Source organism: Corylus avellana, chromosome ca8 (genome assembly GCF_901000735.1).
Source record: "Corylus avellana chromosome ca8, CavTom2PMs-1.0".
Classification (NCBI taxonomy): domain Eukaryota; kingdom Viridiplantae; phylum Streptophyta; class Magnoliopsida; order Fagales; family Betulaceae; genus Corylus; species Corylus avellana.
Window position 1 is genome coordinate 23913486 of NC_081548.1, and position 25256 is coordinate 23938741.

The 25256-nt window shown below is 32.0% G+C and overlaps 3 protein-coding genes across 3 annotated transcripts in view; all 3 read left to right on the forward strand.

Annotated features, from left to right (window-relative positions):
• LOC132189196 (GDSL esterase/lipase EXL3-like) overlaps positions 1-6777 on the forward strand; it is a 7594-nt gene extending 817 nt beyond the window's left edge. The window contains exons 2-10 of the mRNA XM_059603798.1: positions 793-923; positions 1243-1476; positions 1657-1912; positions 2001-2171; positions 3720-3992; positions 5376-5506; positions 5680-5913; positions 6238-6493; positions 6587-6777. Of these exons, the coding sequence (XP_059459781.1) occupies positions 793-923; positions 1243-1476; positions 1657-1912; positions 2001-2171; positions 3720-3992; positions 5376-5506; positions 5680-5913; positions 6238-6493; positions 6587-6777 (1877 nt within the window). The remainder of the gene's footprint in view (positions 1-792; positions 924-1242; positions 1477-1656; positions 1913-2000; positions 2172-3719; positions 3993-5375; positions 5507-5679; positions 5914-6237; positions 6494-6586) is intronic.
• Positions 6778-13783: 7006 nt separating this feature from the next.
• On the forward strand, positions 13784-18701 carry LOC132189197 (GDSL esterase/lipase EXL3-like). The gene is made up of 5 exons (XM_059603799.1): positions 13784-14122; positions 16541-16671; positions 16755-16988; positions 17790-18045; positions 18203-18701. Exons 1-5 carry the CDS (start codon positions 13855-13857, stop codon positions 18391-18393), a joined length of 1080 nt encoding a protein of 359 aa, XP_059459782.1. The 5' UTR covers positions 13784-13854; the 3' UTR covers positions 18394-18701.
• Positions 18702-21551: 2850 nt separating this feature from the next.
• Positions 21552-25190, forward strand: LOC132191059 (GDSL esterase/lipase EXL3-like). The gene is made up of 5 exons (XM_059606078.1): positions 21552-21834; positions 23799-23929; positions 24004-24237; positions 24633-24888; positions 24997-25190. Exons 1-5 carry the CDS (start codon positions 21552-21554, stop codon positions 25188-25190), a joined length of 1098 nt encoding a protein of 365 aa, XP_059462061.1.
• The last annotated feature ends 66 nt before the right edge of the window (positions 25191-25256 follow it).

Below are 25256 nucleotides of genomic sequence, written 5' to 3' on the forward strand. Positions count from 1 at the left end.
AATATTAAAGTTACTCAAATGATGATTTAAAAATCATATTAGTTTTCAAGTGACACACACACATATATATATATATATATATATATATATAAAAGTAACTTCTAGAATTACTCTTTAGAATGAGGGAGAGTGAAAATGATTAAAAAATTAGAAGATTAGAAGATTTTGTTACGGTGATAATTTACAAGTAGTCTGAGTAGAGTATTACTGTTGAAAAAAAAAAAAAAAAAGGGTGTATTTTACATAATGGGATGCTCTTATCTCGCGCCATTTGGCAATTGTAAATTCAATGTCCGAGAGATGAAATCAAAAAAGGGAGAGAAATTAATTTGTTCTATCCGCTCCGCGGAATAGGATTTTATCCATTTCATTTGATGAGAGATAATATTGTCTTAAGGACAATATTTATAATATTATATTTCATTTTCACTAATTTGATATTTTTTTGAGTTATAAGAAGAGAAAGATATTACAAGTGTATTATCGAATTGAAAAATGATCGGTGTTAATAATTTGCTTATATTTTTCCTCATATTTTCTTACAAATTCAATAGATCGATCGACCATTAGATTTATGTTTAATGATTGATTTGTAAGATAAAATAGAAAAAATATTGATACCAATCATTTCTCAATCGAATTTATGAAATACAATTAGTCTCCACTTTTTATATTTTTTTATTTTATTTTATTTTCTTCTTGTCCGCTTTTTTCTTTCTTTCTTTCTTTTTTTTTTTAAAAAATTTTTTTAATAAGAAAACAATATCATCACAAATTTGTTTCGCCTTTTAGCGCAGGAGCTCGGAGTTAAAGACCTTGTGCCACCATATTTGGATCCACATGTACAACCTCAAGACTTAATCACAGGTGTGTGCTTCGCTTCAGGTGGTGCAGGATATGATCCCATGACATCTAGCACTGCGGTACGTGTATTCACATGCAACTCTCTCTCTCTCTAAAAAGACAAATATAGTTGATAATTGAATTACAAATATTATATTACAAGGTTTCCTTCTTTTCATCCTTTCTTATCTTTAGCTATATATTTTGATTTTGAATTGCTGGTTTTAATTCTTTAGATTTTTTTTTTTTTTTTTTAACAATGATTAATCCCATGGTTAGTTAGGACTCACACGTTACAACAAAGGAGTATGAAAGTGTGACTTTTAAGGTTTAATATAGTTAATTAGTTTTATGAATCTTAATTTCCTAACTTATTAAAAAAAAAAAAAAAAAAAACAGCCAGCGCTATCATTGTCGGATCAAATAGAACTATTCAAAGAATACATATCAAAGCTGAGAGGAATTGTTGGAGAAGAGAGGGCAAACTTCATCGTGGCCAAAAGTCTATTTCTGGTGGTGGCGGGCAGCAACGACATTTCCAATACATATTTTCTTGCAGGTGCGCGGCGGTTGCAGTATGACGTCGCTTCTTACACTGAACTTATGGCCAACAATGCTGCCAAATTCTTGAATGTAAGTTGTCATCTTCTTCAGTTCGGGAAATGATAGTTTTTTAATACATTCCTCCACATGATCTAGATCAGCTGCAACGAGGCTCCGTTTATTTCAACAATAGATAATTAAAAAATAATTTCAAATTCCAAAATGAGTGTGCTCAAATTAAAATGTAAATAATATATATATGTTTTGTAGGAAATATATGGGATAGGGGCACGGAGGATTGGAGTATTGAGTGCACCGCCAATTGGATGTGTTCCATCACAAAGAACTATTGCCGGGGGAATACAAAGAGAGTGCGTAGAAAAATACAATGACGCAGCAAAGTTGTTCAACGCTAAACTTTTTTCCCAGATAGATTCCCTAAACACCAACCTCCCCAACAGCAGGATTGTCTACCTTGATGTTTACAACCCTCTACTTGACCTCATTCAAAACCCTACAAAATATGGTAAATTAAATATCCCAATTTCTTTTTTAATTCTTTTTTTAATATATATATATATATAACAATGTTTTAATATTTTCTTAATTATTAGGTTTTGAGGTTGCAAATAAAGGGTGCTGTGGTACTGGGAAAATAGAGGTAACTCTACTGTGTAACCCATCGACTCCCACCTGTCCAGATTCGTCTGAATATGTTTTTTGGGATAGTTTTCATCCCACTGAAGCAGCATACAGGACACTTATTCCACCACTCCTCCAAAAGTTTACCAATAGCTTCTTTTAAGTTACTTATAAAAAATAAATAAAAATAAAGACTTCTTCTAAGTTTCTTCACGTACGTTGAATTCTACAACTCCAATCATATATATTTCAAATATTGGTCCAATTATAATTATAATTTTGAATTTTCGTTCTTATTTCACATATTTGTATAAGATATATGATTCATGATAGAAATAATTAAATAACCCATGCATATTATGTACGTCTTCACTCCCGTTAATATCTTTCAATTTAGAAAAAAATAAAAAAAATAAAATTATTGTATTGTTCTACGCTTACTCTTCCTATGAATAAATGCATATCATATTATGTGCTTTATTCACTGGTTGTTTCCTTTACATATCAGGGTTGATACTATAGCAGCATGTGATTTTTTATTTTTTATTTTTTATGTTTTCTTAAAAAAAAAAACAAAAAAAAAAAAAAAAAGAGAAAGGAATCCTTGATAAACCATGCCAATAATTTTATGGCACCCCCAAAAAATAAGAAACGCATAATGGGTTCACAAAATTACCCTCTTGTTGGATGTTGGGGGCCTAATTGGCTTACAGAAAATGGCCAAAATGGACCCCATTTTTTTTTTTTTCTTTTAAATGGGTTAAATGAACTTTTTCGAACTCAATCTCTAAAGCTATCATTTGTCTCAAAACATGTAATTCTAATTTTTTTTTTTTAATTTTTTTAATTTAGGAAAAAAAAAAACCCTCACCCACAAACCACAGTCAACTCCAAACTTTTTCATCTAAAATATTTTCTCCCTTTTTTGAGGTTTACCAACGACAAAAACGCTATAGGCACATACATTGATCCAAACAAAAATGAACATTGTTTTACCAAGGTAAAACTACTTTTCATACCCCGTCTATCATAAGGATTGGTTGAGATGTTTAGTAATTTCGATAACATATTGTGAGAGAGTTCATATAGGATTCATTTGCCCAAATAAATTTCGAAGTTCTCGATTGCCTACTCGACTAGCTAGGCAGATTTTCTACCAACCAATTGACAGGAAATTTCCGTCCAATATTCCTCTTATTAAAAAAAAAAAAAACAAAAACAAAATTTTATGTGTATCATTCTTATAATTTTGACTTATATCTATCACCCTAACCAACAAGAAAGCTGCACGTGTACGGAATACTTTATATTAGGGGTAAATTGGAGTGATATATATCCAGTATCTTTTTAAGCAAAACACCGAATATTTAGTCAGATGCACTTGAGAGATAGTTAGCCAAGTGATTTCCATATGTATCGCGTCGTCATTGACTCATTATTGCACATTTTAAAATGGAAAATGTTAGGTGTTCTTGTAGTGTTCTCTTGGTGTCCTCTCAATTGTGATGAGACTTTTAATATCACCAATAGATTAAAAGTCAATAATGATAATCTCAAATTCAACGATAATTTTAAAAGCCAAATCATAATAAAAACATTAGAAAAACACTTAGCATTTCCCTATATATAATATATTTGGCTTTCACCTAATTATTAAGTTGATCAAAGGAAGCAAAGAAGACTTCGTTAAAATATGCCATCTTCTTCTTCTTCAACCACGAAATTGTTGTTCAATATTATGATACTATTTGTTATTTTCTGCAACACCGAGGGTGTCATAAAGCTACCACCAAATGAAACCATCCCAGCAGTTATAGCATTTGGAGATTCAATCGTAGATACGGGAAACAACAACAATCGAGACACTTTTGGTAAGTGCAATTTCCTTCCCTATGGGAAGGATTTTCAAGGTGGAATTCCAACTGGTAGATTCAGCAATGGAAAGGTCCCCCCAGACATAATAGGTAGCTCTCTCTCTCTTTGACGTAGTGAGAGCGATGATTGTGAAAGAGAATGTGCGTTTTCAATACACACACAATCAACACACGTTGATGGGAAAAGAAACCGAAAATATTATTGATCAAAAGTTGTTTGTCCTAATAAAACCTATACTAATTTATAGTTAAACCCTAAAGCTACTAAATGATAAAATCTACTAAGAATGGGAACAAAACAAAGAAGATAAAATATAATAACTATGAAAATATTTAACGTCAAAGGAAATATAAAAAGATGAGAATCTTCTAGATGGGAAATCAGGAGAATTAAAGGAGAAGGTTTCATCACAATCAATGTCTTCCTTTTGAGTATAACCCTTGGTTATAAGTCTAGTTTTATATTGTTCAACATTACTAGAAACATCCTTATTTTTGTTTCGTAAACTCATTTGCAGCCTATGACTATAGTTCTCTTTGGTAAGTCAACGACATCCCAGACTTAATTTTTAGCAACGGATTCCATCTCTTTCTTTTATGGCATTGAACCAAAATGTGGATTTATCTCCACTCATGACTTGTGAAAAATCAGACTCTTTGCGGTATACAATATAGTCGTTAAGAGTTGTTGCTCTCGTTATTCTTGAAAATCTTCTTAATCCTACTTCCTCTGTATTTTGCAAAGTTTGAGTAGGCTCATTCTGAACATGTCCATGTTTTTTCTTGAGGTGGCTATTTTGAAATTGATTGTGATTTGAGGTAATCAAATTAATTTTTCCTAAGCAAAATCAAACATCCTTCATCTTAAGATGACGTAGTCAACTCTTATGCTTTCTCAAATTCTATCTCTCGAGGATAAGCATACCCACTAAGTTTAGTATCCTCTGTATTTTGCATTTCTATACTCTCAACAACTCTAGGTTATGGGAAAGACATCAAAACTCGAATCCCTTGGAGCTTATTGCATAGCCATTAAAATAAAGACAGGACAAAAATTACCTCCATTGGAGGAAGTGTCGAAGGTTTTCTTACTCTTCCAACTCCAACAAAGGTGGAATGCAAAATGCCCGATCTTTTACTTCGCCACCTCCTATGCACACCCCTATACATTAATAGCTAGTCTAGTCTTTTTAAGGGACAAGAATCCTCTTCATTTCAAATAAAATGAATAATATTAATTTATGGTCAATGTTTAAAATTAGAACATCTAATGGTATACATTATATCATATTATTTAAATCTTTTAAAAGCCATGTCAATATTGATATCATGTACACCATTAAGGCAATGAGATCCAACCAAAAAAAAAAAAAAATCTAACAATAAGAATCATACATGGTGGACTCAACCTTAAATCCCCTTTTTTAATGAAAATAATATCATTACAAATTTCTAATTTGTTTCACCTTTTAGCGGAGGAGTTGGGAATTAAAGGCCTTGTGCCACCATATTTGGATCCACATCTGCAACCTCAAGACTTACTCACAGGCGTATGCTTCGCTTCAGGTGGTGCAGGATATGATCCTTTGACATCCGAAATTGCGGTACGTACACACATGAAAATATTGACATTAATTAACTGTGTCACACAAAATATAAAAAATATATTTTTTAGCATTATTAAAAAAAAAAAAAAAAAAATCCAAAGGCTAATAATTGATTGTGCCACACGTTCTTTTACATATAGTTTCCTAAACTTATTGAAAAATAAAAACAGTCGGCACTATCATTGTCGGATCAAATAGAAATGTTGAAAGAATACATATCAAAGCTTAGAGGAATTGTTGGAGAAGAGAGGGCAAACTTCATCGTGACCAAAAGTCTATTTCTCGTGGTCGGGGGCAGCAACGACATTTCCAATACATATTTTCTTGCACGTGTGCGGCAGTTGCAGTACGATGTTGCTTCTTACACTGACCTTATGGCCAACAACGCTGCCAATTTCTTGAAAGTAAGTTGTCATCTTCAGCTAGGGAAATGATTTTTCAATTTTTTTTTTTTGATATTTTTTTTAATACATTGATTCCTCTCATATGATATATCTAGGGTTGCAACTACGTACGTGTCTCCATTCTCACGTACTCAACGACGTTAATCAAGCCATCTTTTATTTATATTTTTTGTAAATTCACCATTGAATCTGTAAAAAAATAAATTTATTCATTTTTTATACATAGATTGACAAGAGATGAGCAAAAAATATAAATAAAAAATTTCTCTTGATTGTAAGTTAAATAAAAATAAAAATAAGTTATTTCATATATATGTTTTGTAGGAAATATATGGGCTAGGGGGACGAAGGATTGGAGTATTGAGTGCACCGCCAATTGGATGTGTGCCATCACAAAGAACACTGGCTGGGGGAATACTAAGAGAGTGTGCAGAAATATACAACGAGGCAGCAAAGATGTTCAACTTTAAACTTTCTTCCAAGATAGATTTCCTTAACACCAACCTCCCCAACAGCAAGATTGTCTACCTTGATGCTTACAACCTTCTACTTGATCTCATTCAAAACCCCAAAAAATATGGTAAATTAAATATCGTGCGCAATATTTTTTATTATAAAAATGCTTTAATTAATATTTTCTTAATTCCTTTTTTTATATCTATAATACATGCAGGGTTTGAGCTTGTGAATAAAGGGTGCTGTGGTACAGGGAATATAGAGGTGCTTATACTGTGTAACCCATTGTCTCCCACCTGTCTAGATGTGTCTGAATATGTTTTTTGGGATAGTTTTCATCCCACTGAAGCAGCGTACAGGATCCTTATTACTCAAATCCTCCAAAAGTATATCAATAACTTCTTCTAAGTTTCTTCACGTTGAATTCTACAACTCCAATCATATTTCAATTTGTCCAATTGTAATTATAATTTTGGCTTTTCATTCTTTCACATATTTGTATAAGATATGATTTATAGAAATAATTAAAGAATCCATCTTACGCATTCACATATTTGAAAATGCAACGGAATCCTTGATAAAGCATGGGAATAATTTTATGGCTTGCCCCCCCCCCAAAAAAAAAAAACACATAAATAACTTATGATAGATCCAAATTTCGGTTTGGACTGAGCGACTGATCACCTACAAAATAAGGAAAGGGGTCATAATTGGGCCGCCAATCCAGAGACCGGAAGCACTCCGAAATTCAAGTCAATGTTCCTGAGCTTTTTGGGGAGAAGAATATGGAAAGAGTTTCTTTATGGTTAGAAGTGCTACATGCACATCTCAAATTTTATTCCTAAAAGTTAGTTTCCAAATGATGTGTTACCATCTCATGAGATTTATTTTTTTAAAAAATATGTCACCAACTTACGGGATGGTGACACATCATTTGGAAACCAACTTTTAGAATAAAAATTTATGAGGATAAAAGTGAGGGGTACATGAGTTAGAAAGAGGATGAGACATTATATGTTCTCTTGGGTCCTAATAATAGTGGGCTTTAGATTTGCCTATCTTGGGCCCTTTCTCAGTAGAAGCGGTCCTTTAACTTGACCGGTCCTGGGTCAAGGCTTATCTTTATACCCATCAACTTCAATGGGCTTTCAAACACAGAAATGGCCAAAACCGGCCCATATCTAAAGCTCAAATAAATGTTTTTTTTTTTTTTTGTCACAACTCAAATAAATGTTAGATGTAAGGAAAGCCGAACATAAATTATAATCATACAAATTCCATACTGCTTTCTGCGTGACGGTGATGAGGAGGCGTGAGCCACGTGAGCCACTGAGCCCGTTTATTTTTCCCATATATTGAAGTGGTCCTTGGCGGCCAAGCCATGCGGTGACTCACCCAATTTCTCCATAACTTTTTCTAATTCCCTTCACCGTTATTATTTTAACCGTTAAAAAAATTACAATTAAAAAAAAAAAAAATGAAATTCTTCACTATATTCTTGTACAAGAATTGGTTGCATAAAAGTTGCGAGTTGGTTGGTCTCAAAACTACTAGACTTTGTCCAATTCTATCGATCCAACAATACCTTTTATAAAAGCCTTTCATTTTTTTCTCTTTTCATTTTTCAATGGAAGTTTTTCATTTTGGCCTACTTCTTATTATGATTGTTGGGGATAAAATTCACTATGAGTTTCACTATCTCTCAATAACCCTTAATTATCTCACATTATTCCACATTATCTCAAATATCTCACATTATCTCTTCACTCTTTCAAATTATTTCTCAATCACCTGGAGGGAGAAGATGGAGGGAGCAGTTACACAAATAAAATTCTATAAAAGGGAACTAAAGGTATCAGGTAAGGGGGATCGATCATTTATTTCTCAATACATTGTTAGCTCTGGCTACATTTTGACTCGATATACAATTGCTAACTTAAGTATCAGAGAGTCTCCAGCAAAGTCTCCGAAAACCCTTTTGACATTTGACGCTCTTATTATTTTATAGGAGCTCGAAGATTGATGATCAAAGACGCTTCGAATAACGCAAAGATCACACCAATCGGAGACTGTTATACCAAAAAAATGCATCAACAATGATGATTGATTGAAGGATTGATAAAAAAGACATATTTGGTTGTATTTCATTTCTTCAACAAGTTTAATAATAAGCAGAACAGCTCTATAGTTCCAATAGAGTTTACGATAGAAACTCTCAATTTTTTATTTTTTATTTTTTTTATTTTTGACAAATACAGCCATTTTAATCATTTCTTCACATAATCTGCATGCCCCATGCCCACCCCGTCTTCAATTCATCTACCTATCACGCAAAGCAGTACCAAAGTAATGTTAGGGACAATTTTTTTCTTCTTTCACAATGCATTCAAATGGGCAGCCAAAGACTGTCCTTACCATAGTGAGGTAGGGACCTATGCATCAAGCTTTTATTTTGTTTTGTTTTTTATTGGCGGGATTCTAGAATGATTGAATATGTTGTCTAAGCAGCTGAGCATTTCATCAACAAAAAGGATAAAAGGCATAGTGTACACGGACAAGGCTGTAAATATAAATGGGCGAAGATAATGCACAAAAATTTAGTTGGCAGTTGGAACCATAATAAATTGGAGCGTCCTATGGACAGTAAATTGATGTCTATTAAAGCCGTGTGAGTAGCAGTTGTTGGATTAATTTAATTGTTATTAGTATTACTCATTTAAACCACAACTTCCCCTTACGTTCCCCACTTTTCATAGCTATTGTTATCACTTAGCCTGTATTAAATTTAGCTTTAATTTCACACAGTTTTCAGTTTCTAGTTGAATCGATTGAGTAATATTATAAATTACATTTTTATCTTATAAATATCATATAATATAATGTTCATGTGTTGGTTTTAATCAACTTTTATACAAATCATTTAAAGAAAATTTGCAAGTATTAGTAGGAAAACTGTAGCTTTCATTGCAAGTCATTTATAATTGTTGTAACATTTTTTATTTTATTTTTTAAAAAAAATTAATATAAAACTTATTATATTAATTACTAAAATATAAATTAATACGTTTGTAAATTGGTATATTAAATTATGTGACACTTATAATGTTAACTGTCTAAGATTTTCATTTCTGTAAAATACAAATAACGAAACAAAAAGGACAAAAAGAAAAGCTGGCACAAGAAGACAAAATATCAGTAATCCATTGATTTGATTCATCGTGTTGTCACGTTAGAGGATTGTACATGCCTTGACTTTGCTCTTTCAATCTCAATCACGTTAGATTGCAGTTAAATGCCCATTAATGAATCACGTTAGATTGCTGTTAAATGCCCATATCATTAATGGATGGCTCTAGAGGTCGAGCTACTTTGTACTTTTTAGTAATCAAGGCACTTATTACAAATCAAGAATTGACACAATGTGAAAGGAGTGGGATTCTCTCTAATCCAAATAGTCCGGAGGAGAATCAGTTTAGAAATTTTCCCGGCTCTTTAGCGTAGAGGTAAAATTGTTCAAAAAAGATTTAAAACAATTTTACTCCTATTTTAACAAGAATTAACTTTCCTCCGATCTACTTGAACCGGAAATAATCTAAATGCGATGAGAAATTAAGAATACAACCCTAAATTATATTATGTATTTAGCATATTTCTTAACGTTAACATTTTCGCTGATGTGGTATGCTAAGTTTAACTCTTAAATTATTTTTAATTAAATTTATGATTAATTAATATTAAATTTTAATTAAATAATAATTATAATTTTTTTTGAACCACCTCATCTTGTTTTACAAATTAAACAATTAATTTGACGGATATATGAAAAAGAGATAAATCAGAAAATTCAAAATGACATTTCTCATAAATAAAATCACAATGAATGCGACACAAAGGTAGAGCCAATCGTAATTATTTGTAGGCCTTTAATTAAAGTTTCAACTACATATACGTTAACATCGGTCTGGTTTCTTTCACCGTCGCTGACTCATTTCTTTCACACGTCAAGAAAAAGACAAATTATTGCTCGAAGATTTTCTGCCAGATGTTAATTCACTTCAACTGTGTCGTGGGACACAGGGACCAGCGCGAGAGCGTGACAGGACGGAACACCACCACGTCAGCGCGCTCTGGTTGTTCACCAACAAAGCTTTTTACTTTCTAGAGCGACGTAAATACACCTCTAACATATTTTTATAATTATTTCCCAAAACAATTTTATAATGACCCTTTTTTTTTTTCCCTGAGATTATATAATGACCTGTTTATTTGTGTTAATAAAGGGATTTGGCGTGCAAAGGAGGTAGCCCACCTAACTTGAATTAAGTACAATGAATACTTTTCTATTCATTGAGCACGAGATCAGCCCTTCTGTTCCAATTACTTTTACTCGGAGTACAAACTTTCCCAATGTGATTCTCGTTTTTGGTTTATACAGGTTATCAAGAAAGAACATATATGTTATTAAAATATTCTAACAATTTGGTATAAGAGATAACTCTAATTTCCTTTTTTTTTTTTTTTTTTTTTTTTTTACATGTTTACGTAAGAGAAAATAAAGAGAACAAAATTTAAATTAATAACATTCACTTCATGAAACGTGGTTTATAATTAATTCAACAATCGTCTTTCATTTGGTGTGAGATCGACACCCTTATCTAGTGAGAGGCCGGGCGGTCACCGCTCGCCAAATGAGGTGATACTTGCTCATAATTGAAAGTAAATAAAATAATTTAAAAGGTTAGTTTTTTTTTTTCTTCAGTATATCAACCCTTAACAACACAATTTATTGGCCCTTAGTTCCTGTTCATACTAAACTTTGCCTTCTTTGCCTTTCGCCTTGGGTGCAGTAGAGCGGCCCCTCATGCATGTTGTCACCACACACACATTAAGATAGGTTTGTCATATGGTGTGTAGTTAGCCTATAACGTGTGGCATTAATCATATGTCATCAATTGATAGGGAATTTCTTATGAAATGGATGAATAGTGGATGAATGTGGAAATGAGATCGGAAATGATATTGATAATGATAATGAACTCCAATTAGGGTTAGAGATAAATCACAAGTGAATTCAATTGGGGTTGAATACAAACCACAAAGACATACGTATAAATCATTCTCTATCTTCTTCATTAATAACATGGTCTATAAATAGACTACAATTAATAACATGATAACAACTAAAAGATAACATATCAAATATTCAAATAAAGCTAATCCTAAGTAATTGAAATCCTATTTTAACTCAACTATTAATCTAATCTAATCTAATCTAATTCTAATGATTTGTAATTACATTCCAAATCAACCTTATCTTATCCCTATCATCAATTTTGTCCTTTGAGGTAGCAACATCGTTAAATTGAATGGAAGGAAATAGATAGAGTAAACTATTTGAAACTAAGTAAAAGCTAAGGACTTAATATATGAAATTAGAAATTTGGTGGCTAAATTGAAATCGCACCAAAACTTAAAAATTTAATCTGATTTGCCCTTTTAAAATATCTAAAACGAATCAACATTTTTATTTTATTGTAATTGTCCATATAATTAGGAGAAAGTCTAATGAATATGTCCAATAATAATTTGTTTTCAATGATTCGGTCAAAGGTAAACACTAGGTGACCCAAGAACTAGGGGTACGTACTGGACTTACACATGCACAGCTTAAAATTTAAAATTTCTCCTAAAATTCTAGTTTTGCCTCTCCCACGGGCCTATAGTAGAAATTCAACATATATTATTTATTATACAGCTTACTTGTTAGCAGATTCTGGCTGGCCGGCCTAAACATATATTTTGATTTGGCGATCATTCTGGTCGCCGTTTTACATGATTGTATGGTATCTTTGTGTGGGATAATAGAGTTACAATGGCATTAATTAGCCCATTATATTTACAGAAAATAGGGTTGCTACAGGGTGGTGGAACAGGATCCTCTCCATTTCAAAATCCCTCCATTTTCTCCATTTAGTGTATTTTGAAGGGTATTGCATTTAATGCATTACCATTATTAAAACTTTTGGACAACATTACCCTTAAAAATACACTAAATGGAAGAAATGGAGGGATTTTGAAATGGAGAGGATCCTTTTCCTGGGTTTGTACGTGGCAGAGGATAATTCATTGCATCGATGGATGTCCTATGACTCCCATTCTCTTAAAAAGGAAATAATTGTTGCAACGTGGGCTAATGTTTCATATTTATAAGATATCCAAGCTTCACTTATTGACAAGTAAATATCCCACCAAAACTCATCTGCGCTTTATTTGTTAAATGTGTTTGTATTGACTAGTACTAATTAACCCACCAAAAGCCATTATCAGTACTTTATTTTTTACATGTGTTTAGGAGTGATGACATTATTGGCATATTATTAGATTTGAAAAATGATAGAATTTATTCATCTTTTAATCATTTTCATAATGAATTGATGAATTCACTATTAAATTTGTGTTTAATGATTGATCTATCGAATTTGTAATTTTAAAGGATGAGATGGGAAAAAAATAAAAAAAATATTAACGTAAATCATTTCTCATTAGATGTTAGAATATTTATAAAATTATAAAATTTTTATTTGTTAGTTTAAATTTTTAAGATAATTAGTGATTTAATATATTTTCTGAATAAATGTCATCCGTAATTTACTTTTTATTTTAATTAAACATTTCACATGTTGGCTCAATCTTAATTATTGAAATGAGTTTTAAACCCTCGATTTCCAATTTAGTCTACACATGAAAAAAGGAGTGTTTTTACTCTTAAATCTTAATTTAATATCCCACCTAGACAAAGTAATATTAATTTGGCTAGCCGGATATTCTTTTAGTATATATATATATATATATATATATATATAGTACTTCTTTTTCTCTATCAACATGGCTAAACTTAAGGAAACTTTAATTCTTTCTTTTAGGGTAATGTATGTTTGGTGTTATTATCTTGCAAATATCTTGCTTTTCAGAGAAAATTTGAGGAAAAGATTTGTACTATCTTTCTAAAACTTCTGACTCCCGGACTAAATCAACGTAAAATCTGACACCATAATAAATGAAGAGAAATGGTGTCCACATATCTATCAACATAACTGCTACATGCGTACGGAATACTTTTTTATCAGGAGTAAATTGCCTTTTAAGCTAAAGATCGAATATTTAGTTAGATGCACTTTAATTAAGAGATAATTACCCAAGTAATTAGTGAGTGATTTCCACGTCTATCGTTGTTGCCATTGACTCATTCCTAGACATTTTAAAATAAATATAAAACACAAAAATATTTAGCTTTTATGAGTAGTAAAAACACTTAGGTTTTTGTACAATTTCGTGCTGGATCAACTTTTTTCTTGTCTAGGAGCAGTAAATGAGTTAAGAGATGGTAGATATACATATATAAATAGATGCACAAGTCCCTGACTCATCATCAGCCAGACATATTGGGGAAGTTGAAAGCAAGAGAGAAGAAGACTTGGTTAAAATATGCCTTCTTCTTCTTCTTCTTCTACCATATTTCTGTTCAGTCTCGTATTACTTGTTCTTTTCTGCAACACCAAGGGTCTCATAAAGTTACCACCAAATGAAACCGTCCCAGCAGTTATAGCATTTGGAGATTCAATCGCTGATACGGGAAACAACAACCATCTAAAAACTGTTGTTAAGTGCAATTTCCCTCCCTATGGGAAGGATTTTCAAGGTGAAGTTCCAACTGGTAGATTCGGCAATGGAAAGGTCATCTCAGACTTAATAGGTATCTCTCTCTCTGTCTCTGCTTTCTATTATGCTCTTGGTCTGGTTTCTTTGTTTCGATTGTGTTGTCTTACTTGCGCTAGAAAAAATAGACCTACGATGTACGTCAAAGTGGAGATGATTTACTTTTAGGCGTAGGAATCTCGTGTATGCACGTCGAGTTTGAGTTCGGTGGAGATATAAATTAAATATAAGTCTATATAATCGATTACAATCTAAGTTATTTAATTTTACTAGCCAGATTCCTTGACTTTTACTTATTAATTTTGTGTAATTCAACAAGATATGCCTTACCTGCATTAAGATTTAAACTGAACATCCGGTTGCATAGCCTGACCGTTAGCTACACCCGGTGGAAAGCCTGCGATATGGCTTTGTGTCACATTCATTGATTATGTCAAAAAGTATCAACTCTAAATATTGAGTATTGAGTCTTGTGTTGAAGTTATGACAGTTATGTTCACGGATAAGTTTAAAACTAAATAGTAGTACGATTCTTTAATCTTAACTCATTAATTTTGTATCGTATTTATAAATCCTGTAAAAAAATTGTCTCAATTCATTTAATTAAATTGATCAAATCTTTTCACATTAATCCGCTAATTAATTTTGGTTAGCAACAAAAATTGTCTAAACCTACCCTATAGGCACGTAGGTCATTAATTACTACTGCATGTGCTTGCATGACTGGTGTTGAATAGTTAACGCCCCCGTACGTGCAACGCTTTCTCTCTCTCTCTCTCTCTCTCTCTCGACAAAGTTTTTTTTTTTTTTTTTTTTTTCTAAAATATACGGATAAAGGATAAATAATCAACAAAGAAAATTTTATGAAAAATTATAGTTTACCTTCTTAAAGTTGACATTATTTTTCAATTCGAATACTAAAGTTTTAATTTTTGCAATCTATTATCACAAAGTTTCAAATTTTTTTTTTTCAATTTAACCAATATTATTCTAAAATTTTCATATTGCTCATAATTTTTATATTTTTATTTTTTATTAAAAAAAAAATTTGGGGGTGCAAAAATGACTAGATGGCCAAAGGGGTGGCTACGACTACACCGAATATATATTTTTTTTAATTTTTTTATAAAAAATAAAAAAGTGAAAATTAGGGACATTATGAGAAGTTTTGGATATAATCGGTAAAATTGCAAAAATTTGAAACTTTTGAGGGTGGATTGTAAAAATTGAAAATTTGATGTTCAAATTACAAATCGCTGTCAACTTTAAAAGGGAAAACTATAATTTTCTCAAAATTTTAAATTTTATGTGATTAAGGTTACGTTTGGTTTCTTCGTAACATGAAAGATTGAAAATAATATTAATAATGAAATATATATCTTGCTTAATTTTTATCAAACTAATCTTTCTTTGCCCAAAAAAAAAAAGAAAAAGTACTGTTTTTTATTTGTATTTTACTTTTTAAATTTCTTTCAAGAATAGTAAAATTATACCCAAAAAAAAAAAAAAAAAAAGAGGCAGTGATGGAATTGATTGATGAGAGAGTCGGTTCGGCCAAGTAGATCAGTAGCAGTGGGTGAGTGAAAATTCTGGTCGATAAATGGCAAGATTAAAAATATTAAAAAAAATATAGGAAACATTTTATTTAATCCTCTTGAAGTTTTACTGTCGCAGTTACTCTTTGAAATTTTGGAAACTCTAAATATAGTGTACTTAAGTTTAAAAAATTTGCAATGCGACCCCTCCTTAAGATTTTTTGTTAAAAAGTTTCCATCAAGCTCAAAGGCAACACTGATTTTTAGCCTCTTGATGAAACTTAAATAGGCTTACTAGCCAAACTCAAACCTTAATTTAGGGTAAAATCTATTTATTGAATTACCAAAAATACTCTAGAAAAACTCACATCTATTGAAGAGACATGTTATACATGGGCCCACAGATCTAATAATGATTTTGAAAATGGCGAGGATGAGAGAAAGGCCGAAGGAGGAAAGCAATCATTTTCCTTTATTGAATTACAAAAACCCCTTTATAACTTTTAAAATTAAACACTAATAACTCCAATAATTGATAAAGAGTAATGCTATATACAACATTTTTATCTCATAACACTATCCCACAATAATGACATATTAGTCTAAATCAGCTTTTGGATTTTATTTTATTCTTAACAAAAATTGGTTAAAGGATTGACTATGATTGTCATATCATTATTGGTGGATAATTATGTGATAAAAATGTGTTATGTGACATTACTCATGAATAGAACCTAAATAAAACTAGGTAGACCTCTTGCATCACCTTAACTTATGGAAAACTGCAATAAACCACATTTCTATCCCACAATTTTATTCTATGCTAACGTGGCAATTTCAACCAATCATTAAATAGAAGAATTTATAATAAAAAGTGTCCTTATGGAAAGTTTATTTTTCTAATTTGTTTCACCTTTTAGCTGAGGAGTTGGGAATCAAAGACCTCGTGCCGCCATATATGGATCCAAATCTGCAGCCTCAAGACTTACTCACAGGCGTATGCTTTGCTTCAGGTGGCGCAGGATATGATCCCTTGACACCGCAAATAGTGGTACGTAAACACACGCTCCTATCTCTCCCACTTATCTCTCTCTTTTGTATTTAATTTATTATTGAAAAATGAATGAAAAACAGTCGGTCCTATCATTGGCGGATCAAATAGAAATGTTCAAAGAATACATATCAAAGCTTAAAGGAATTGTTGGAGAAGAGAGGACAAACTTCATCTTGGCCAAAAGTCTGTTTATCGTGGTGGCGGGCAGCGACGACATTGCCAATACATATTTTGTCGCTCATGCGCGGGAGTTGCAGTACGATATCCCTACTTACACTGACCTTATGGTCACCAACGCTGCCAAATTCTTGAAGGTAACTTGTCATCTTACCAATTTATTCCCTTGCTTTTCCATATTTCAGTTAGGGAAATTAATTAACTATATTTCAGTTTTTTTTTTTTTTGGAATATATACATTGCTCTCTTAGATCTAGAGGTGCAACTGCATGTTTTTGATTTGGATTGGCTGCAATTTGTTAATCGAATTGCAGTCTATCCTAGTCTTTAATGAGAGAGGGATTCGATTGGGCTATTTTGGCAGCTTAAAGCCTTAAAACATGTTTGGACATGTAAACCTCATCGAAGTCCTCTCCCAATTAACTATTTGCAGTTCAAGCAGCCTATCAAATGAAATTCTGGTCCACATGTCTCCGTTATCGTGTACTCGATGACCTTAATCAAACCAATTTGGATCTGGGTATTGACTAGTTTGGTGCGGAATGTCGGAATATATTCTTAGATATTGGAAATGGTTTGGCTCGATTCCCAATTTAGGGATTGTATTGCTTGATCCAGTCGCCCAAACTTTGTACTTATAATACCTTCGGTACGTAAGCCTTAATATTAGAAAGTATTGTAATATTAAAATATAGATGCACCTTATTCTTATTCAGTCGACAAAGAACCTTATATCTGATATATATTGACAATTACAATAGCAATAATACAATACTTATTTCATCAGATAATACATAATTAAAAACTTACAAATTAAATAATATGTATTTTAATGAAACATCTTCTAAATTTCGGAAAAGAGTGAGTTCAAATTTAAATGTAAATTAATATAGAAAATCGAATAAATAAATAAGTTGTTTTATATATATGTTTTGTAGGAAATATATGGGCTAGGGGCTCGTAGGATTGGAGTATTGAGTGCACCGCCAATTGGATGTGTGCCATCACAAAGAACTTTGGCCGGAGGATTACAAAGAGGGTGTGCAGAAAAATACAACGTAGCAGCAAAGTTGTTCAACGTTAAATTGTCTTCGCAACTGAGTTCTCTTACCAAGAACCTGCCCAACAGCAGGATAGTCTACATTGATGTTTACAACCCTCTACTTGATCTCATTCAAAACCCTACAAAATATGGTAAAATATCGCAATTTTTTTCATTTTTAATCATTCATGTTAATTATCAATTTTATTAGAGAAATGTTATATACCATACATTCCTTCCATCTTAATTTATACCACTAGGCATCAGCCTCTTGATCAAAATTTATAATATTTGTTATATATAATACAGGGTTTGAGTTTGTGGATAAGGGGTGCTGTGGGACAGGAGCTATAGAGGTAGCTATACTGTGCAACCCAGCGTCTCCCACCTGCTCAAATGTGGCTAAATATGTGTTCTGGGATAGTTATCATCCCACTGAAGCAGCATACAGGGCCCTCATTAAACCAGTCCTCGAAAAGTATTTGAGTAGCTTCTTATGATCGATCGAGGCACGTTGAATTCGATCTACAACTCTAATCAATTTCAATTGGTCCGTCTTGGTCCTTCCCTCAAGTGCAACGGTGATTTTGGCTTTTCCTTCGTTGGAGTATTTTTGTTTAAGATATATTTGATTCATAGAAATAATTAAAGAAACCCATCTTATATTATGTATGTGTTCAGCACTCCCATGGGATCTGTCAATTCAGAGAATTTTTCTCGAATTGATGATTTTCCCTCCAAAACATATGAATGTAAGATCGATTGTTAAGTTATTTAAGAATTCAGTAAGTGTGGTTCAAATCTCTCATGTTATTTGCATTTCATTGAAAAAATGAAATTTGGGTTCGTATTATACAATTTTTTAGAAGGTGCTTTTTTATACAATTTGTTAATATTTTTACTTTTTGATTAAAAAATAAAATCCCCAGAGAGCATTATCAAACGAACCAAAAGAAGAATATGGTCATCTGCAGACGGATATAATTCCATATAGGCATGCATGCAAACTCCTGATCAACTCTGAAAACCGAAGAAAAAAAAGAAAAAAAAGAAAAAAAACATAAATCAGCAGAAAATGACTGAAAAAAGGTAGCTTCAACTCGTTAAAGACAAACGACATTGAACTCAGAATTAATTTTCGTTTTGAACGAGAAGAAGAAGAAGTAACAGTCAACAGACACTTGCATGCACTTCACTAATGGTGTTTTGAAAGACTAGAGAGCTCTTAATACATGGGTTTGAGAAGAATCCATGAGGAAGAATATTGGAAGATGATCATGGAAAAACAAGTGCGCGCTTTAATTAAGAAGAATCCAGGTGCGTAGGCCGATGGAGTTTGCATGATGAAAACACGAACTCTTTAAAACCAAAAAAAAAAATATACAATCAAAATACCTTAAATGACTTCAACCAAGTAGAAAATGATATGAATCTATTAATTGTAAGAGGTTATGTATATGGGCCACAAAATCAAACTAATTCGGCCAATTTGAAAACAAAGTATCATTGTTATCTATTTAATTATTTACATAAATACACATAAAAAAATAACCACTAATAATCAAATCAAATCAAATCAAATCTATGTCCAAAAAGATAACATCAAACCAAATTTATGTCCAACAGTACTTTGAAGGTTCATAGCTGAAACATCGATCCCTGTCAAGAAGTTGATATTTCAAGACCAAATCCAAGGAGGGAGCGTCCCCCCTCCCTCCATATGATCATCGGCGCTGGGCCAGTGGGCCTAATATTGCATGTGAAATTTTAGCAAATTGAGAAAAAAGTCGCAAGCCATTAAGGGCAAGTGGGCAACTACACTCAACTCTTTTTCTTTCCCCCTTAATGCCCCTCCGATCCTAATAGTCATCGAAATGCATGCAGTTTAATTAGGCATTTGGACGAACATGAAGAAGAGATTTGACACGAACGATCGAGCTGGAAATAATTAATTTCATGATCATTTGGCGCCACAAAACTCACAAATATTGGTAGATGAAATGAATTAAATGCCAACGGTAAATTAATTGGCCGGTTCCGTTTCCGGTTGACTAATTCCAACATTTGGCTAGATATATATAGCTCAATTCATTATGCTAACTTGTTTTTTCCGACAAACCTCACAATTGATGTCCTTGATGGCAAAATGTGATCTGATAACTGCTCTAATATATATATAATAGCTCAACATATATGTGACGTGGGCATATATATATTGAACACGTACATGGGCCAATTTATATAATAATAATAATAATAAGACCAATTCAAAAATATTATCCTTAGCAGGTCATCAATTAAATGAGAAGGCTGCAAGTAAAGTTCGTTGTAACTGCCATGGTGGAGTATTGTGAGTGCATTCAAAGGCACTCTAGCTTGTGATTCTTAGTTTCATACAAACTTTTGAAAGAGCTGGCGAGCTAATTAAAGAGAAGACATAACAAACTGTAATATTGAAAACCCTTTCAAGAACTGAAAGATAAAAAGTACCTTTAATTTGCCTTAATTAGACGTGTTTAAGAATAAGATCAACATTCTTTCATCCTTAAACGTGGAATTTTTTTTGATTGTGATATAAAAGTGAAAGTAATAATTTCGAGTGTTTGTTAATGATTTTTTTTTGCTAAAAAGTGCAAAAATACCCAAATAAGCAATGTCAAATAATTATTAACATCATTTTATTAAACACCGATGTTTCAGATACATTAAATTCTATATATATACTATTTGAGTATTTAATCTAACTCATAATTTGAAAGAGATATCGACGTACGGTTGGCTGCTAACATCCGGTCCAATTCAGCATATATATATATATATATATATATAATATAACCTTCGTAAACCAACTTCGTGGGCATAAGGAAATTTACGCACGTGGCATCAAGAGTTATGACAAGTAGGATTGGGCACACATTACACCGCTGTCTCGATGGTCCAAAATCAACTAATAATAGCTAGATTCGTTTGTTGAGGAAGAAAGTTTCCTCCAAGGTGGTACAGATAAATTTTTTTCAATTCACTTTATATATTAAAAAAATTACGAGTGTTTTTTATACGTTAATTCAAAAATTATGTGCTTATTACATATTAAGAGACACTTAACAAAGATTGGGTTGTTAAAGCTTTTTTCTTCTCACTTTGGTTTTCAAACAAGAACATTAATAAACAACTCACAAAACAATTACAATTGCTTTAACTTTTATGAACACTTTGTCAAATAAAAAAAGTGCCCTCCAAAATAAATTATCAAACCAACAAATAGTTTTTAACTTTTTCCACCATCCTGCTGCTTGATGGAAAATCTTTTTTTGGTCATCCCAAGAGTATTTGGGGATGGAAAACCATCTGTTATTTTCATCATCAATCCTAATTCCTAGCCCTCTTTTCTTGCGAAAGATGGTTGGGAAGGAAGTTAAATTTACTCATATCCATTCTTCTAAGTTCTAACACTGACTACTTTAAGAGATACCTACTCTTTTCATATAACAGTTAGATATATACATTTTTTATTTCGTGCAATAAATGATATATATAATCTTGTGTGCTATAAAATGGCCATAAGGAAACATTGAAGAACAAGAAGTAGTATCATTTCCTGCTCTTCTTTTGCTTGGATTCAAACTTTGAAGAATCCCAAAAATTGCAATCCAGGGCAATGTATCTCTTAAACATGAAAGGAGTATCTATATCAACCTGCACATTCTTCTTTATTTTTTCTGCTTTTGCTGTTTTTTGCACAATTGAAGCTGTCATTAAGATACCAGGCAATGAAACAATACCCGCGGTTCTTATGTTTGGTGATTCTATTGTCGATACGGGCAACAACAACAATATCAAATCAATAGTAAAGAGCAATTTTCCTCCATATGGGAGGGAGTTTAAGGGAAGAGTATCAACAGGAAGATTTTCCAATGGAAAGGTTCCCTCGGATTTCTTAGGTTTGAAATCTCTCTCTCTCTCTCTCTATCTCTATCTCTCTCTCTCTCTCTCTTTCTCATGGTATTCATAGTGAATGTGATGAAAGCCCAACTAAGAAATTTGGGAAGAAGAATGAAATGACGGAATAAGATTCTATTTATTTGTAGTGATGTCGTCAAGATTTTGTTTTGTTTCATTTAACCGTGTACATGATACCATGTGGTGGACCACTTTATTTAAAAATTGAAATAATGTAGCATCATATATACGGTTAGATGGAATAAAATAAAATCTTAAACTATAAATCGCTCTTTTCCCCATTTTACTTGAAATAGAAAGAATCTTTGTCCTAAACTCACAATAAAAACCATGGAAAACTATATTATAAATGACAAAGAATAATGTTAAATATCATCAATCCCTATATCTCTTTTCTATTTTGTTTAAATTAATGTGACTTTTAAAATCATTACTTAATCAAAATTCAATCATAATTTTAAAGTTAAATTAACTTTAAAGAAATACAAAAGAGACACAAAGAAGATGACTATCGTTACTCTATAACAAATTAATGCTACTTAATAATATTCCAATATATAAATTAAGGGCCACTGTCGTTGGAAGTTATACATAATAAAAATATGACCAAATACATGCAACGTGGCAGGATGTGCATGGTAGTAAGTGAGAACAATAATCAAGAATTTATAGAGATGTGGACATCTCATTGAGTACTCTAGAACAAGGCTAGTTTATTGGCGAATATATTTTTGTCTTTTTTCTTTAAGCAAATGTCATATTACGTACATATCTTTTCCATGCTACATCTATTTTACCTTACTATTTCAACTGCTTTCTTTTGAATTCCTGGTTTGGATTTGTGCAAATAATGCAATATCTGTTGAACCATAGTCAAAGTAGTCAATAGAATGTTGTCCCAAACGTCCAACTCAAGATATATTAATTACCACAATTTTATTTTATTTTATTTTGTTAGATTTAGAGCTTGAGATTGTTTTGGGAATTAGAGATTTTGTTTATAAAATGAGATTGAAACTTTTTTTTTTTAAAAAAAAACTCATTTTTAAACTTATTTTAAATTTAAATTGGAGTGTTGGGCTTGTTTAGAACAAAAAAAGTTCAAACAAAAAAAAAAATGTTGAAATAATCTCAAACAAGCTCTTACAATTTAGAAAAATATTTAAAATACTATAATTTTTATTATATATCTATTATAAATTTGATGTAATAGTTTATACGAATGTGTCACGTAACAATCGTATAGATCAGTTTATAGTTGATAAGAAACTTATAATAAAAAAGGAAGTATTTTATAGCAATTATTTACAATGTAATGCTAAGATGTTTTATTGAATTATTGAACCGGCCGGCTTCAATTAATGTTTTAGCTGCAGATGTTTTATTTACAATTTTTGACCGACCGGCTTTAATTTCTTTAACTGCACACTGAGGTCAAATTCAGGATTCTCCGAACAAAAAAAAAAAAAAAAAAATAGAGAAATATTTTTCCTTCTTAATTTCATTCTTTGGGCCCCTCTTTCATTCTTTGGGCATGTGTCAATAATTAAGAGCAATGACTAATGGCCGGGGCTTTCATGGGCCTCTAACCCATCACTGGTTGGGCCCATTTCAAACATGAACTGTCAAGTATAAAACTGCATAATTATAATTATAATTTAAGAATAATTTTGTAATTTCATATTGTTTACAGGAGTATAATGGAAGGGGTGAAATTGTAAATTTTTAAAATTTCAATATGCTAAATTGTGAGTTTTTGAACTTTAGAGGGAAGATTATAAAAGTGATGAAAGTGAAGAAGGATTAAGTGAAGTTTTCTCTTAAAAATATATGTGACTTTATTAAATTAAGTCTTTCAACTAAGTTTAGAGAAAAATTTTGTTCTTGTTTAAGTAGTTCGGTCTATATTAAAACAAATTCTTTTTTTTCTTTCTTTTTTTTTAAGTGGAAGAATTCAGAATTAAGGAGTTCCTACCAGCATACAGGGATCCAACTTTGCAGCCTAAAGATCTCCTAACAGGTGTAAGCTTTGCTTCAGGTGGCACAGGATATGATCCTTTGACATCAGAATTGGTGGTATGTGCATCTTACACTATTTTCTTGTTCATAATTTATTTCTCTAGTAATTTTTGAATTATTTTATTTTTCAGTCAGTCATACCACTATCCGAGGAGATACAAGACTTCAAGAAATATATAGAAAAGCTAAAAGGAATGGCTGGAGAAGAGGGAACAAACTTCATCTTAGCCAAATGTGTAACTTTTTTGGTAGCGAGCAGCAATGATATTGCCAATACCTATTTCCTTGCTGGAATTAGGAGATTGCACTATGATGTTCCTTCTTACACCGATCTTTTGGTCAATGCGGCTTCTAATTTTGTCAAGGTAATTGTTTTTGTTTTTTCATTGGTGAGTCATTTAAGGAGCGGCAACATAGTCATTCCAATCGAACATTCAAGGGTGGTCCAAGAGATCTATGTGGTCTCCACCATCCTTGATGGACTCGGACATTTGTTGGTTGGCGCCACCTCCCACATAGAGATTGGGGGTAGCGCCGACCACCGAATTTGATAATTTGTGAAGATTTGTTATATTAGTTGACATGGCAGTGTCAAGCACTATCATGTCATTGCATGAATACTTGTACCTAAAATGCACGTACGAATCTTATAGATAAAACTACATGGTATATTGCATAATTCTTTGGTAGTATTTTATATATAATATACAGTTGATATATCTAGTACGTAGCTTGTGATTTTGCTCATCAAAATGTAAAGGAATTATATGGATTGGGAGTGCGAAGGATTGGAGTTTTCGGCGCACCACCACTTGGATGTTTGCCGGCGCTTAAAAGTGTGAATGGGGATTCAGGAAAAGGGTGTGTAGATGACCCCAATGAAGCTGCAAAATTGTTCAATGCTAAACTGTCTGGAGAGCTAGGTTACCTTAACAACAATCTGCCTCATGCAAGGGTGATCTATATTGATATCTACGACCCTCTACTTGATATTATCCAAAATCCCAAGAAACATGGTAGTATATCTTTCTTTTTTATATTTTCAAATTTAAAATTTTTAAAGATTTTAAATTAACTTTTCTATAAATTTTGGATTTCTAATCATTTCTATATTGTAATTCTAGGCCTTGAGATTGCAAATAAAGGGTGTTGTGGAACAGGAACTGTTGAGGTATCTGTACTATGTAACCAACTGGACCCGCACACCTGTGCAGATGACTCTAAGTATGTTTTTTTCGACAGTTATCATCCTACAGAAGCAACATACAAGATAATTGTCAATCAGCTCCTCAAAAAATATATCAACAGCTTCCTTTGATCAGATTGTTGGTTTTCCTCCAGTCAATAATAATTTTACCAATCAGAGAATATTTATTATTTCTGT